This window comes from Neovison vison, chromosome 4 (assembly GCF_020171115.1).
Source record: "Neovison vison isolate M4711 chromosome 4, ASM_NN_V1, whole genome shotgun sequence".
NCBI classification, from domain to species: Eukaryota; Metazoa; Chordata; class Mammalia; order Carnivora; family Mustelidae; genus Neogale; species Neogale vison.
This window is the reverse complement of record NC_058094.1, coordinates 198,869,284-198,886,446: the sequence shown is the minus strand read 5'-3', so window position 1 is coordinate 198,886,446 and position 17,163 is coordinate 198,869,284. Positions and strand designations below refer to the sequence as shown.

Here is a 17,163-nt window from a genome sequence, read left to right as displayed (position 1 = left end):
AGTGTCATCTTCACAGTTTTGAGGAAAAATTATTTTCAACCTGGAATTCTATACCCAGCCAAACTATTAGTCAAGGATGAAGGCTGAATAAAGACATTTTGGATGCACAAGAATTCAGACAATGTATCCCCATGCACCTCGAAGGAGTTAAGAAGTTGCTGCAAAGAGAAGCAATAAACCAAAAAAAAAAAAAAAGAAAAAAGAAAAGATAAAAGAAAAGAAAAGCAAATATGGCATAGAGCAGAGTAGTTTGTCCAAACTGGGAGAGCAAAATTTTGGCTCTCAGCTGTGTAGCCAGTCCAGGTTGGAAGAAAGTGGAGGATTGTGGAGGCCCCAGAGATAGAGAGAAGGATGGTGAGGGGGCAAAACATCAGGTTCTAGTAAATGCAGTTGGTAGCAAGGAAAACGGGAAAACCGCAAACTTCACTCCAGTAACACTCTTCTTTGGCACAGAGGCTGTGATGCTGGGTCAGAGATTTTGACCCGCAGTCCTGGCGTGGTCCTTCTCGTGCAGTTAACACAACCACCTCTCTGCTGACTGTTTTCAATTTCCAGAGTCAACATCCAGACACACTGTGGGAGACACCTATCGTCACAGAATAGGACTTGAGTGCCCTCACCTTTGCCCCTGTAAAAGGACAGGTGACGCTGATGGAGACTGGGAAGCAGAAGGGGAGGAGGGAAGATGAACTGCACCTGGACTTTTGGAACAAGAATAGGTGGAACTGTTCCACGTTGGGCCTTGAAGTTGCCCAGATCGCCAGAATTGTTGAGAGGCCGGGTGAGGCAAGTAAGGGCTAGGATAAATTCTCCACTGCTGTAAGAAGTCTCCTAGGAAATGCTCTCTGTAGATCAGTGGGTCAACAGTGACACGCAGGGCTGTCACCTTCTGTTGTGTCAGGTGGCTCCACTCACCTCGTGGTCACTGCAGATTTGTGTAGTTATTATGGCAATTTTCTGGCAGAGGAGTCTTAGGATGGCTTTCCCTGTTCCTCCCAAAGTCAGGGATCCTCTAGCACAGAACCGTTCCTGTGGGCATTTAGGTAACCACCAGGAAGGCTACAAGCAGAATTCATTTTGCGAGACCACCTCTGGGGTGTGCGGTGCCGTGGGAAGAAGCGGGGAGAGAGGAGGAGGAGGGTACAACGGAAGGTATCAGCTTTTCACCACGATCCTGCCTGGACTATCTGATATTTTTAAACCATGGGCACATATTTCTTTAGTTAAAAACTCTGAAAGTGTGCATGAAAAGCCCAGACTGTGTGGCAGCCCCTGGGATGTCCCCAGGTCCTCGCCTTCCCTTACCCTTTCCTCTGCCCACAGGGTGAGTCTGCGGGGCTCCCCTCCTGCTGCCGGCTCGGCAAGACCAGCAGCCCCTTTCTTCTCACCTCCCAGGACCCCCGGGGTGCATCTCCCTGGACAGCCCCTCCACTGCAGCCGGGTCCTCTAAAAGCACTTGGCTTTTACTCCACCCCCCTCTCTGATTCCCTCCAGAACAGCAGGAACAAGAATTGGAGTATGTTTCGGAGACATGGGGTAGGACGCAAACTCTAGTCAACATTCAGCTATCCCCATTCCTAGAAATGGAATGCCGCTCCCTGCCACGAAAGCATCTCACCTGCTGGGCCCTGGGTGGGCTGGGACCCTCGGGGGTGCAGCCGCTTCTCTTTTCCTCCGGGGCATTCCGGCTGTGGCCGCTGTGCTGGACTTGGGATCCTCAGCTCCCGCTGCCTGTTAGAGGCACCTGAGACCGGCAGGAGTCTCAAGGCCATCATCCCTTGCCCCTCACCCCTGCCTAGGTTCTGATTTCCTCTGCCGAGGGAGAGGCCCCTCTAGGTGCTGGAAGCCTCCCCAGGTGATTTTAATGTGTAGCTCGAATGAGAATCACTGCTCTCCTCTCTCCAGATGCCAGGGAACAAACCCCGGATTCCTGTTGTTTTACTCGGTTCCACGCAGAGCCTCACCCTTTTTTTCCCCCCAGTGGAAGCGGAATTAACATGGAATTAACGTTAACAGAACGTTAACGGAACGGAACGGAATTAACGTTCTATTAGCTTCGGGTGTGCGACGTAAGGCCGTGACAATGGTATATATTACTCAGTGCTCACACAGGACGTGTAGTCCGACTACAACGTTATTACGGGGCTACCGACTATATTCCCTACACCTGGCTTTTGTCTCCTACTTTTGACTTCTAACTGGAAGTGTGTTCCTCTTAATCCCCTTTACCTGTCAAAGGGTTTGACTCTTTTTTTCCCTCTCTTTCCAGACCATGCAACCCCTCAGACTGCAGCCAGATTGTAGAAGAGCATGTTTTCCCTTCTTTCTCTGTGTCTACACCCATACGCAGGCCTTTAAAAGGTGGACCATAACACATACATTGTTCTGCAATTCGTTTTCGTCTCTTGGCTTCCTTTCATTCTGTCCTCCTGATCTACCTCATTATTCAAAGCTCACATAATTTCCATTATTAAGCATATACCATAATTTGCTTAACCATTTTTCTGTTGATGTCATTTAGGCTTTTTTCCTAATATTTTGCTATTGCTGAATATGCTGCAGTGAACAACCCTGTGGGTGTGTATCCCTCAAAGCTTGTGCAAATATTTCCAGAATGGAATAGCTGAGGTCAAAGGATACATATATTTAAAATTTTGACAGGTGTTGCAGAAATGCTCTCCATGTTTAAATGGTGTATCAATTTACTCTTCCATCAACAGTTTCTTAAAGGATTCCTTCCTCGATACTCTTACCAATACCAAATATTATCAGACTTTTTACTATTTGTTAATCTGCTAATGACAAAAAACAAGTGTTGCATTCTTTTAGTTTGCATTTCCTGATACTAGTGAAGTTGAACATCTTTCTGTACTTTTGTTAGGACTTTATATTTTTTTCTGTAAATTGCCTGTTGAACAGATTTTTTATGGCTATTGGTATGGAAGATGGAATATAGTACCCCCTGATTAATTTCTCTGCCTCTTTTTTTCTCCATGATGCAGGCAATCTTATTTAGCCAATTTTTGACTCATTCAAAAGAAGGGAGGGAAACAGTATGCATTATTCAAAATTTCTATAATTTATATAGGATTTTAAATATTTTTAGAAAGAGCACAGATCTGGGAGTAAGCGGCGGATTCACACCCTAGTTCAGCCCCAGTGTATCTGGGTAACTCTGGGGATTTTACTTTCCCCACTGAGTCCTGGTTTTCTTAATTACAGAATAAGAACAATAATCTATTTTGCCTAATTGTAGTAATTAGACAAGAGAATGTGTGTAAACCACCTGTCATGCAGCCTGTCAGGCAGCAGGGTACTGGATAAGTGATTGTTATTGTTACATTGTTATTATAACATTTGATCATGGGAATTCTTCTCAGCTAGGAAGTTCCTAAACTCCCCTGGAGTTTCTCCCTTCCTTATTGTTACATTAACGTTAGCTACTCTAACGTTAGCTACACCACTTCGGCTTAGGACCCCTTCCCTCCACCTCTCTGATTGAGCAGGGTGTTGTCCTGTTCAAGGTTAAGAGTTTGAATTCCAAGTCTGCAAATCCAGAGGCAGAGGAGGCCCCAAGCTGTGATGGAACCCCGAACAGGCTGTGTGTTAGGAGAGGGGCCTGGAGCTGTGAGCAAACCCAGCATCAGACAAGGTCTCCCTCTGCCCCAAGGTGAACTGTCAGATGGAGCCTGTGATTAATCTACAGTCAAGAACGGACCATGATTGCAGTTGAAATAGTTGCAGTTATAAGTAATAGACCCTGGGGGCACAAACTTAATATCTTGGATCACAAGAAGTACAGAGGCAGGGCCAGGCCAAGGTGGATTCCTTCAAGCAGTTCAGCAACATCCTCCAGAACCCAGCCCTTCCCATCTCTCCGTCCTGCCATCAGCAGCTTGCTGCTGGTCTTGAGTTGGCTGCCTCGTGTCCCAGGGGAGCTGCTGCAGAAACCCGCATCCAGAGACAGAGAAAAGAAGCTGTCCTCGTGTCTCTTTTAAAGCGTGAAGAAATCTTTCTCACAAGTGCCCCTGCAGATTGCTCCTAACATCATATTGGCCTCGGCTGAATCAGGAGCAGGACAGTGAAATTACTATTACTGATTTGGGCTGCTCTGGCTCAGAGAGAGGCCAGGCCAGTTCTGAAGTACGTGGCTGCCCAGCACTGGGACAGAACTTAGGAAGGGAGAGGGGAATGGCTGTTAGCAGTGATGGTGATGGTCAGCAGTGTGGACCACTGCCACGTGTATTTATAAGGATTCATAAGATATATGTTCAAAATCCAATTTTAATATGCAAATGTTTCAGTTAGTCATCTTAAATATTGATCCATTTGAAGTTTGCAACCTGGAAACTTAGCCTTACAAAGGGAGAGCCATAATCTTTCCTGTCATTTGTAAAGCTGAGAGTGTTGTTTATGAGTAAATAACCCAGCTTTAAAGGGAATAAGCCTTGAAGAATGAGCATTCACTTCCCAAGCACTTGGCATGGAATGAGTTCTATGTGGCTCTACTGAAATCTTAGGATAGAAAACTCCTGGACAGGTGGGACCCAAATGGGGCAATCAGGGGGCCAAGGTGGCCCTTCTAGGACTGTGTCTGTGGTGGAGGCCTGCTGTCCAGGTCACCCAGGGACCTCATCCCAAACACCTGAAATATAAAGGTGGGGAGAGTGTATTTTCAAACAATTTTATTCTAAGATAGCCCTTAAATATCGCCAGATCCCTTTGACCTGGAGGAGCAAATTCATAACATTCCTCCTGCTCAGCATGTTTCTGTCCTTGCCTTTCAAGGCTGGTTCATGCTGAAGAGGACAGGTTTCACATGCTAACAGGGCGTAATCCACCATGGGGGGCAAAATCGGAAACAGGGTGCTGAGGTCCAGCCTGGGAAGGCTGTGAGTGAATTCATAACTGGAGAGCCACCACGATGACATGGATCCTTCGGCTCTAGAATACTTGTTTGGGACTAACTTTCTGAAATGAAGAACCTTTCTGCACACTAACTTTCTGAAATGAAGAACCTTTCTGCACACTTGGTTAGAAAAGAAACAGTCAGGGCACCTGGGTGGCTCAGTCAGTTGGGTGTCTGCCTTCAGCTCAGGCCCGTGTCGGACTCCGTGTTTGATGGGGAGCCTGCTTCTCCCTCTGCCTGCTGCTCCCCCTGCTTGTGTGCTCTCTTTTCTTTGTCAAGTGGATAGATAGAATCGAAAAAAGGAAAGAAAGAAAGAGAAAGAGAGAAAGAAAGAAAGAGAGGGAGGGAGGGAGGGGAGGGGAGGGGATGGAGGAAGGAAGGAAGGGGGACACCTGGGTGGCTCAGTCAGTTAAGCAGCTGCCTTCGGCTCAGGTCATGATCCCAGAGTCCTGGGATTGAGTCCTGCATTGGGCTCCTTGCTTGGCGGGGAGCCTGCTTCTCTCTCTGCCTGTGCCTGCTACTCTACCTGTTTGTGCTTTCTCTCTTCTCCCTCTGACAAATAAATAAAATCTTTAAAAAAGAAAGAAAGAGGGCGCCTGGGTGGCTCAGTGGGTTAAGCCGCTGCCTTCGGCTCAGGTCATGATCTCAGGGTCCTGGGATCAAGTCCCGCATCGGGCTCTCTGCTCAGCAGGGAGCCTGCTTCCCTCTCTCTTTCTCTGCCTGCCTCTCCATCTACTTGTGATTTCTCTCTGTCAAATAAATAAATAAAATCTTTAAAAAAAAAAAAGAAAGAAAGAAAGAGTGAAAGAGTGAAAGAAAGAGAAGAAATAATCTGTAGAAGAGGCAAAACGAGGTTTGGGTGAAGTTACCTTGGTGAGACCCTGGCGAGGTGGCCTGGAAGACTGGTATCTGCGTGCATGCGTGTTTGGGGGTGCATGGGGGAGGGTGAACAAGTGTACAGCAGGGAGCTCCTCCTGGGATGCATCCTGGAGCCACCCACCCACCTCCCCCAACTAGACCAATGATACCAGAATCTCAGGAAGTGGGAAGTACAGGGTTGAATCCACCATCTAAGTTCTTAGAAAGAGTTCTCTCCATGTGTTACCCTAAGAATTTTGTTCATAGTCCCACCTTGGATAATGTCATCAAGGAGGTTCATTGGCCCCTCTGCCTATGCCTTCTGCCCAGACAGGTGCTGTTTTGGGGATACAAGCAGCAAGGGTGGGAGCCCTCGGCAGGCAGGTTTCTCCTCTTCTGCTCCACGACTGAGCCAAGGTTCCAAAGGCGTGGTTTTGGTGAGGCCGTGGTCACCCCCACGTGGACACCCCTTCTGTGTGTCACTTTGGGTGTCACAAATGGAGGAAGCCCCTAATCATCAGTCAGGATCTCCCATGAGCAACAAAAAAGTTCTTTCAATATTATAATAATGTGGAAAACTGATTGATTAAACAAGACATTAGTTCTAACTGTTGGGGGTGGGGAATGACAATTGTTAAAGTAGTAAATCACTTAAGAAAGGGAACCCAGGAAGGTCTATAATCAGAAAACATGCTCTTAGAAAATAATTTGAGGAAATCCATTTATGTGTCTGTCCTATGAGTTGGAAAGACTCTAGAGTCTGGGTTTGCATCTGCCATATAATCAGAAAACATGCTCTTAGAAAATATTTTGAGGAAAGCTATTTATGTGTCTGTCCTATGGGTTGGAAAGACTCTAGAGTCTGGGTTTGCATCTGCCATTCCACATCCTGGCCTAGGAGCTCAGTTCCCTGATCCCTAGCTCCCTCGCTCGTGTAACGGGAAGAACAGTAGCCCGGTAGCGTAACACTCACAAAATTGTGTTGGGGCTGGCACGAGTGTTCTGGCTAATCCCAAGACCAAAGCAGTTCTAGTTCCAGGGCCCACCGGAGTCCTTCCTTGTCCCCAGCCTCACAGCCTACCGCAAAGGGAGTGCTAGTGCAGGGAGCCAGCTCAGATGGGCTGGTCCCATGTGCCTTGGTTTCCCCTCTGCAAAAAGAGCAAGCTAAGCCCTGTCATCCAAGCTGAATAATTTGGCCAGAGTAGAGGGATAATCTCCCAAATCGAATGGTATCCTCAGGGTCATCAACTGATTGCCAGTGTACCCTGGCTCTGTCCTATACCAGCCATGTCCCTCGCGGCAAGTGCTTTAATTTCCCTCAGACTGGCTCCCTCATCATTTGCAAAATAAATATGGTAGCACAGGACTGTTGTAAAGATTAAGGTCTTTGCGATAGAGCATAGGAAACGTGAGCGCAATGCCTAGAACATGAAAATAGTCACAGTCACTATGATTGGCTTATCAAAAGAAGCAGGCTTAGGAATTCCTGAGTAGTGCTGTACGGTTTTAAGATAATAAAGCCACATTTATTTAGGAAAAGACCTCTAACTCATTCTCTCACTCTTCCAAAGAGCCCTGTGCCCTGTTCCATTCAAATTGGTGAGGTTTTTGTTACTCCAATAGCCAAGAGGTGCCCATGGCCAGGCCCCGCCCCACACACTGATTTTTCCGGGGACCCCACCTACAGTGGTCAGTGTGGCATGGCGGAAGTGACCCCCAATATCTCCCAGTCCTAAGTCCCAGGATTCTTTGTCATCAGACTCACTTGTCGCTCACTCACTGGGAAGGGGAGTTGTAGCACTTGTCGGGGTCTTGCGTCCGTCTGCCCTGACCTTGCCCGTCTCTCCTGGCAGGCGGTAAAGCGGTTCTTGAAGCAGGAATGCAAGTGTCACGGCGTGAGCGGTTCGTGTACCCTGCGGACATGCTGGCTGGCCATGGCCGACTTCAGAAGGACGGGCGATTACCTCTGGAGGAAGTACAATGGGGCCATTCAGGTCGTCATGAACCAGGATGGCACTGGTTTCACTGTGGCTAACAAGAGGTTTAAGAAGCCAACAAAAAATGACCTCGTGTACTTTGAGAATTCTCCAGACTACTGCATCAGGGACCGAGATGCAGGTAAGTTCAAAACCCTTTACTCACAGTACCTCATTCACCGATCGGTCCTCCCCAGTCTCAGTCTGGTCCTGTTTTCAGCCTGACAATTCTGTAAGTGCAGCCAGATGCCTTCAGGTTCAATGTTCATGGTCTTGTAATTCATATTTCAAGTGTGAAATATGAATTCATATTTATAATTCATACTTCAGAGAGCTTTCCTAGGCAACTGGAGAAATGGATTGAGAATGTGCAGGTTCTAGAGAAAGGTGACCCCAAGAAAGTACACGGCAGGGTCACAATATGCAGATTGACCAAATTCTTCAGCTCGGATGAAACTCTGGTGAGCTCATGTACACTCTGTACAGCAACCTGCATCTTCCCTGTGATCCTGAAGCTAAGAGGAGTAGAGAGGTCTATGCAATGGACCTTCTCTGTTACAAATCCATCTATGTGACTATGAAGAGGGACCCAGGCCTTTAAAATTAGCCAGTTTTGAGATCTGCCATGCTTTTCAGTCCCTCGTTCTTTCCAATATTCTGAGAGGTTGTCAAATACTAGAAGGCAAAAATGCATCCCCACTGGTGTGGCCATTGGTGGGCAGTGGATGAGAGCTGTGTAAGGGGCATTTTGTTTATTAGAGCCACACCACTGCCTTGCAGACAGTGCTTTGTCTGTCTTGGACTCACTCGAAGGGCAGCTCCATCAGCCTCAACATAGCTGTTTCCACCAGCGTGATTTTAGGCACCTGCTCTTTACCTCTCACCCCTCCCAGGCAGCCCTGAGCTCCAGGCGTCTTTGCAAAGACTCATACAAAATAAGTCTCAGTGGATAGGAGGAGATGGAGAGCCCACAGCCAACTCTGGCTCGAGCCAACTTCCCAGACTTAGTAGAAAGCAAGGGAATTTGTTATCAGGAAAAATGTCCTTGAATTTAAATTCTAAAATAGTTTTTGGTTCTAAAGTAATTGCAAAGAAACCAGTAAAACTGCCGGCTCCTAACACTAGATTAACCACGAGGGATCCTTACCAGGGAATGTCACAAGAAGTCCAGAGCCTCTCCTTTGTCCCTGAGCGGCTGAATTTCCCTCCTGGTTCGATAAGCACGTTCCTTACAGTATCGGGCGGGTCTATACCTGCAGCCTACGGATTAGCTAGGACCGAGCACAGGGACCAGAATGCTGTTGCATTCCTGACATGCTTTGGGACCTCTAACAAGTCATCCTACCTGTCAGCCCACGGTTTCAGCCAGATCACCATGAAACCTATACTTTGATACAAGATTGTCCCAGAGGTCTGGCTCCCCTCTGCCATTAACTAGCCATCTAACCTCAGGCTCCTCAGCCAGGACATGGGGATGATGATATCATGATCACTTTAGGAATTACAATGGATTGACTCCTGTGTGTCAGGTACTGGGCTCAGATCACTGCACACATGGTTTTATTTAATCCTTAGAACCACCCAATGACATCAGCGCAATGGAACAAGATCCTGGGCAGGGCGGGGGTGGGGGGGAGGGAGGTGGGGGGGAGGGGTGGGAGAGGGTGGCTCCTTGTTGATCAACACCAACGGTGAACCAAATTCCCATCTTAGCTGTTGAGATCAGATAAACAGCCCTGGATAACATCATTCCCAACTGCCTGGATGAGGAAAGTGAGTGACTAGCTCAAGATCTCCCTGATCTTGGAGGGCATGGGTGTCTGGCTATCAGACCGCATGACCCGCACACCTGACCCTGACACCGCAACTTGTCACGAGCCAGCTCTGAAAAGGCGCGGCGAAGCCAACCCCTCATTCCAGATGTAAGAGGGCCTGCTTCCCCAGGACATCTGTCCTGGGCTCTCAGATTAAAGCAGTTTGCACAGTGAAAAAAACAGGTGCGATGCTCGATGGCCACTGAGCCGCCTCATGGGCATCCGATGAAATAAAGCCCTGACTTTGTGTTCTCCAAAGAGGAGATTCTGAACCTACCCCTTGACGCCTCTTCAGGATACTAAGTTATCCTTCCACACTTTGCTTTGGCTCCTCCCGTTATTAGATCACGATTCTGTTTCCTGATCCTAAAATAGCAAACACGTCCGCAGTACCTGCCGTTTGTTAGCACTTGGTCTGCATTCTGCCAATGACTCGCACCAAGAATATAAATGGGTATGTTATTTTCCATTTTATGGGAGGGAAAAATGCGGCTCTGACAAACAGGGTATGGAATTTGCTAAAAAACTCCCAGTTGGTTAAGAGGCAGAGCAGGGATTTGAACCGTCCATTGTTTTAAGCATCTACTCTTGTCTCCAGACACGCCAGCTACAAGGCACCCTGTGGCAGAGGCTGACGTTCTGAGGGAAGTTTTAGAATTTCTTCACTCTCCATTTATTTCTGTCCTATTTTAGGTTCATTTTTAACTTATCTCATTTTTAGCTTAAAAAGGATGTGAACTTAGTTCTTTTGCTGTTGATTAACCAGGAGCTACCCTGTTATTCCTTTTTTTTTTTTTTTTTTTTAAGTAGCTGGTTCCAAAGTATTAGATCAGATTTCCAGTAAGATTTCTAGATTATTCATACCTTGTTTGAGCTAGCCTTCATGTCCTTTTATAGCTGAGCCTGAGGAAATACCAAAGTCATCCATTCAAACTTTTCTTTTTAATTCTGTTGACTATCGGGTGAGTATTTTAGTGAAACTATGATTCAGGGTGTTTGCTATCATGTAGGCAATAGTTCCCGTTACTGAAAGAGCAGAGTTTTTATTGTTCGTACTTGAATTCACATGTACCTAACTACATATATGAGATGCAGATTTTCCCTGAGAAAGCCTGCTTCAACTCACACAGCGACCAAGAGCCTTGTGCCTGCCTGTGTAACCTATGGCCTTCTAAAGTTGAAGGTGTATCCTGGCCATTTTCTACTAGAAACTCCTGAAGCGTGCACTCTAGAAAGTTGGTCAAAACAGTTGTAGAAGTGGGTGCGTCTGAATCCTTCTGGAGGTACCTCTAACCTCTATTTGCAGAGGCAGGGGGAGGTGACAGAATCTGAGAGGATCGACAAGGGGGGAGGCTCCTGCCTGTAATTCACAATGGCATTCCTCCTCTGAGCTCTGCCCCCTTGTCCTGGAAGGAAGGTGCTGGATGTTGCAGGGCTAGCGTCCTGTCCGTCTGTACTAAAGCAGCCCCCCACATGTGTGCATCGCTGAGAAAGCACGTCATGAGGGTACGCTCTTCCCTTCACGAGCATCGTGTCGAACCTTAGGAAGGGTCTGTTTTCTGCTAACTGGAACTCCCACGTTTGACATGGGTTACCTTCAACAGTATCCAGGCTCTAAAATAGGTTCAAGGGTCGCAGTAAAATTTAAAACAAATAATGTGTCTTTCCTTTTCTCTATTAAGTTTGGCACCATTCCCTATATCGTTCTATTTCTCTTTTTAAAAAATTTCATACCATTTCCTATTGAACTGATTGGGAACCTTCTGCTTATGCAACACTGGAAAAGCAATGGTGGTGAGCAGATTGAATCTTGCCAAGTCATAGGCTCCTGTAGCGGACTGACTTCCGTCTTGCTGGCCGGTGCCTGCTCCTTGCTCCGATGAACTCATCACGTGACTGAAGCGAGCCTGCGCGTTTTGTCAGTCTGGTGTGTAGGACGGATGAAGGCTATGGGTCTAGTCTGTTATTTCCCAAAGCAAGGGCCTCTTGGGGAAACTGTTAGATCACAATCTCAGGGGACTGTTGCTGGGATTCCATCTACATTTCAAACTTGAGTACATTAAAGTGGAAAATCAATGTTTTAGGCAATTCCCGGCCTACAACGTTGTTTTTCGTAAGTATTTTTTCATAAGTATTGAGTAAGAAGAAATCCTGAGGACATTATATTCTTCGGAATACCTGATCTCTTATGAAGGAAAAAATATCTTTATTTAAAGAGCTCTAGACAAATGGCACCCAAAAATATTCCCCACCCTGGCTTGCCCAGTATGAGAGGGATGTTCTTCCACGTGGAAGCCCTGCACTTTCAGGAACCTTTTTGCACTGTGAGTGCATTAAAGTGATCTCAGCCATCCAAGCATTCACATCCAAGCTTGACAGAGAAGACCAAGCCAGCCCTTGAGTGAAGTCCTGAGAGAATGACAGAAAGCATTAGCAGGCAAATTTCGATGAGAAAGGCAGAAGGCTGAGTCAAGACCCTGGGCTGCTCATGGGTGAGGACAGACCCAGACGCCAGGGACAGAAGGAGGGTGGGAACATGGGGTGAGTTCCTCTGAGAGTCTGGCCCTACTACACACATTCTGGACATGTTCTCTGAATCTGCACATCAGTTACCTCCATTTATAGAGAAGGGAATGGAGGCTCAGAAAAGCTTCTTAACTTGCCTGAGACTGTGTGGCCCATAAGTGGTAAATGAAACAAAATAAACACAAGTCAAATCAAAAGTCCCTACTTTCCTCGCTATATAACTTCCGGAAATCCAGGGAAGGGAGACCTCTGTCCTAAAGAGGCAGGGTGAGGACACAGGAGCAGAGCAGGCAGAGGGGCCTGCAGAGTGGGGAGGTGGAAAGTGGTCAGACCCCAGCTTCCCTCCTGTTTGGCTCTGGCTACTTCGGAGCCCCTCTAACCACAAGCCCTTCAAGTCTGCAAGAGTGGTCATGTCCTTCACAGTTCCTAAAAAATATCACAAGCTCAAAAACAATTAAGGAAGATAATCTTACGGCAACAACCACAAGAGACTTTCTCCACCAGCCTTCAGCTGAGCAAAGTGAGCGCTCTGATGTTCACCGATAAAGACTCCCCTCAGATCTCAGAAGTCCGTAGGGCGGTGTCACGCCGCGCGTGTGACATGAAGCAGGCCACACTGGAGGCTCCAACTGGGCAGCCGGGCTTTCTGAGGCACATACTCTAGTGGCCGTGAGGTTATCTACTCTGGTTATTGCCCCAGGCGTCTGTAAATCAAAGAAGCCCTCAAGTTAGAGATAGTCCATCTCCGAGGAATGCCGCTGTCCTGTCCAGAGACGCGGATGCCCCTCATCACAGGCCACTTTCCCCTGTTATGAGGTAAAACCCTGACCTGGGCCGGGGGTCACCCTGAGGTCTCCTCTCCAACTGTAGGAAACAGGCAACCCTCCACCTCCTCTCTAGTCAAGTTCAAAAAAGAGAGTTCTGCAATTGTTTAACCTGTTGTTTGCAGGCTGTGAGTGGGGGAAGCGCAAAGTCCTCTTTTTTCTACACAAATCACACTTGGCAAACAGCTTGGAAACCCCGGGAACGCAATTCCAACCACTGTTTACAGCGATTCACCAATCTAGACATGCCCATGGCGTGGCCGGGTCTGCAGCGGCTCTGTGATTGTGACCTGATTGAAAGCAAGGGAACAGCCAATAGGAATGGAATGGACGGACCTTATTTTGATATTAAATGCACAATTCCCACAATATCCCGAGGTTCCTCATGGCTTCGTGGGTCAAATATTTTTTTGAGCCCCTTCTCTATGTCGGACCGTTTGATAAGCCTCTGGAATGCAAAGATGTGGAAGCCAGACTCGGTCCTTGCCCTCAGCCTTCACGAGGCTGCCAGTCTCTGTAGCTGAGCTGGGTGGGGGGCAGGCAAAGGCAGGTAGGCCAGGTGCTGGGGGTCCTCAGGCCTGGACAGGAAGGGGGCGCTTTCTGGGTTTCTGGCCTCACTCTGTCACTCTATTCCAAGGTCTCACTGCACGTGTGTCATTTGAAAAACTAAAGACTAGGTTACTCATCCCTTTCTATGTTGAAATTTATTTTGGAAATTCATGAATTGATATCTGAGAAGTGCCCAGACAGCTAGACCAGGAGAAAATGAAATGAAAAATGTATTGGTGTGTCCTGTAAGTCACCATTTTCACAGGCAATTGTTGATTATGTTGTATAATTAACATAAATTACTATCCAGAGGACCCTATTTTCAAACTATTAGTGGCAGGTAAAACAATTAATTAGCCTGTTCCTCCTTCCTGCAACATAGTGTTCTGATTTTCCTCCTGCCCTGCTAGCTGGTCTTCCCCAGTTCCAGTTGTTAGTTTCTCCTTGTTCGTCTTGAAGAGGTACACCCCTTCTGCTTCTGCACCTTCTCCCTGGGTGGCCTCCTCTTTCTCGATGGCTAACTGCTTCTGGGGTCTCCTCTGGGTCCTACCCATGCTCAACGGCTCCTCTCAATTGCTCACATCATGATCAGTCTGATCCTGTTAAAACTGAACTCTTGATTCATCCCACTCCCGAAACCTGCTTTCCCCAAGCGTCCTCTTTGCAGAAAACAGCAAAGCCATCTGCTCCATCGGGCACATAAACCTGCAGGTCCTTTGCTACATTCTTTCTTGCATCTTGGCCCATCACCAGGTCCTCCTAAAATGCATCAGGGATCTAGTTCAGAAAGCCTTCCTTGTTCCTTGACTCACAGCACATACCATGAGCTTTTGTAAGTTTATTTATGTATTTGTTTGGATTCTGATTCCATGATGGCATGGTATGTCTGATCACCACCGGGTCGCCAGCACCTAGCATGTAGACATGCTGAACGGAGTGGAATGGCAAGTTATAAACAACATAAAATATGCTCATTGTAGGAGCTGAATTCTTAGTTATGTTGGTGCAGTGTCATAACTTAAAGATAACTTGGTTTCTTTGACAGGTGATTATTAAGCATGTCTTCACTCATCGCTGATGATAATACACGGCCTGTGAAAATTCCCATTTAAACTGAAATGTTGAAGGGAATTTTCCCTCATGTTCAAGTGCATTAGTGGACCATGTAAACAGCTGAAGCTGTTGGTGGCTGCCCATTTCCCTGGAAGAGATAAAACTCTCATAGCCAACAGTAGACTAAATTGATGGCTTTTAGTTTCCACCAAATACTCAGTTCTTTTACTCTGTGTGGGACTACTTCTTAGTTCATCTGGTTTTGTTGTTAATGCAAGCAAAATATTTCTAATACTACTTTATGTTATAGGCATGATCTGTAAGTCTGCCTTTCCTTTCAGAATGTAGGTGTACTAAATTTATTAAACTTTTAGGATACACTGAAAAGGGCCCTAATTTGAACTGACAGTGGCAATCAGATTGAATTGTGTAAATTGGGAAAAAAAGGAAAAAGAAAAAGAAAATTTCAGAAAAAAGGAAACAAAATTCTCATTTTCCTATTTTTGAAGTCTTTGACATAATTGGCACCAACAAAAATTTACCAAATTGAGGTCCTTCTTTTTTGTAACAGAAAAAAACTCATATGTCACAAACAAAAGAATGAACTTAACATATTTTAAAACAATGTATTTGCTTACTTCATGTGAGCTTTCCCCGTGGAACCGATTTTGTGCTAGTGTGGTTGATCTCTTCTTTAAATCTCTGCAAGTCCTGTATTCCTAACCATTCCTGGCATTATGGCTTAGTAGACTTTGGTGCAACCCATCACTACCTATTACTGTTTTTAGTGATTACTGATTGGGTAGCCATGGACAACTTAACTTCTCTGGGTCTCTTCACATATGTGTTTTATTCAGAAATTCCCATAAATGACTGAGTGAATTGTTAATAAATTTCACTCTAAGTTTGCCATCACAGAACCTGAACTTGATGTCACAGACTCCCTTAGGTTGCTATTTTCAATTTCTATCTTTTAAAAAATGTGCTGCATTTTTTTGCATGTGTTCTCTGTATATCCAGTGAGATCATCTGAGTAGAAACCAGGCTGTTAGCTAGCTCACTCTGACCTTAGTGCCTGAGGACTCAGTGGCCGCTCCCTGGGGAAGCATGCCCTCCTTTGTCAAGGAAAAGCTGATCTTCATTTTTAAGAAATTGTTTTTAATTTAATATTTAATGAATTGGGACTTTATATGTTGACAGCTGAGCACTATGCAGTGTATAGAAGAAATATAAGATCCAACCTCTGTCCTTGGGGAGACAAGATGCATGAGAAATCATCAAACATTTCGTAACAGTATATGAGCTCTATTGCATGACACACATTATAGGACTTGGGAGGGGGGTCAGGTGGGCAAGGAGCAGAAACAGAGATTGCTCTATGGAAGGTGCTCAAATAGGCCCGAATCTAGAAGAATGCGAAGACTTCTGATCCAGTGAAGGGAGGAAAGCCCAGGACAGCAGATGAGAGTAGCTCTCATGAGGAAACAGCCTACATAGCTAGTCAAGTCAATGGGACAGTGAGGATTTGGCCCGATCCTAAAAGGTATAGGTGGGGGAGCAATGGGAAATAAACTTGGGTAGACTAGGTGTGCCAGACATGGAAAGCCTTGAAGAGTCTGAACTTAACTCTAATTCCATGATAGGATTTGTTAATTTAATGGGACATGCTTTCTTGTGCCAGTCAAGCTTTCCTGGTTATTAGAAAAATGTTGAATAAAATCCTCTGAGAGAAGGGGAGATACTGTCTGTCCTAGTTTTAGGTTTACAATTCTTACTACGTGAGAGGGAAGCCTTGTGCATAGATGAATGTGCGGTCTCTAACATTTGCTCTAACATTCTTTTCTTCCCTCGATAAATCTGTGTCGTTAATGACAACATGTAAGTCAACCAGAGGAGAAACAGCCGATTGGATGACGGGCTTAAGTGAATCTTGCTTTATGTCCTAATGGTCAACATATGGGCTTCTGTCAGCCTGGAGTGGCAGGAATTTCTAAAGACGCAGGCCCATCCACAGAGAAAGACCGTTCGAGAGAGCGCCCTTCCTCCAAGGTCCCAGAGGTATGGATCTGGGAACTATTAGCAAAAGCTCTCCGTCCTCCTCTGCTGTCAGGAAGATGCATGTCGGTGGAGACAGAAATGTTTTCGCACTGGGAACCCTGACTCCATTATTAATTTTATAGCTCTAGGGAAGGGATGCTTGATTCTGTAAAGTTCCCGCAGCACTGCCCCACCAAAAGTGAGTCCAATGGTCCCAGCTTGCGGGATTTAGAAACTCTGCTTCTTCACCCTCCTTTTCCCCCCATGCACATGGGAACTCTGTGAAGGGTAAAGACCACACTTGCGGGGAGGAGAAAGGAAGATCTGGCTGGAACTCACACCTTCCCATGGCATAGACATTCCTGACTGCCTGGATCTTATGGACACTGCATCTGGGCAGATAATCTCCTAGCAGTGTGGTGTGAAGGTGACAGAGGAAGGTTGGGTTCCCTGAGGCCAAGTCTGCCACACTCCGTCTGGAAACTGGGATCCGAACCCAGGCAGGCCACACATCAGGTCACATTTCACAAACCTAAACCTAAGGGAAGTCAGGGAAAAGAGCTCGGACTGGCAACTTATCTTAGGTAAACTGAGTAAATCAATGTGCAGTAGGAAAT

At 46.4% G+C, this 17,163-nt stretch overlaps 1 protein-coding gene across 1 annotated transcript in view; it reads left to right on the top strand.

Moving 5' to 3' along the window:
* The window catches only part of WNT2 (Wnt family member 2), a 47,492-nt gene that overhangs the window by 19,057 nt on the left and 11,272 nt on the right, over positions 1-17,163 (top strand). The window contains exon 4 of the mRNA XM_044246436.1: positions 7,621-7,885. Within this exon, the coding sequence (XP_044102371.1) occupies positions 7,621-7,885 (265 nt within the window). The remainder of the gene's footprint in view (positions 1-7,620; positions 7,886-17,163) is intronic.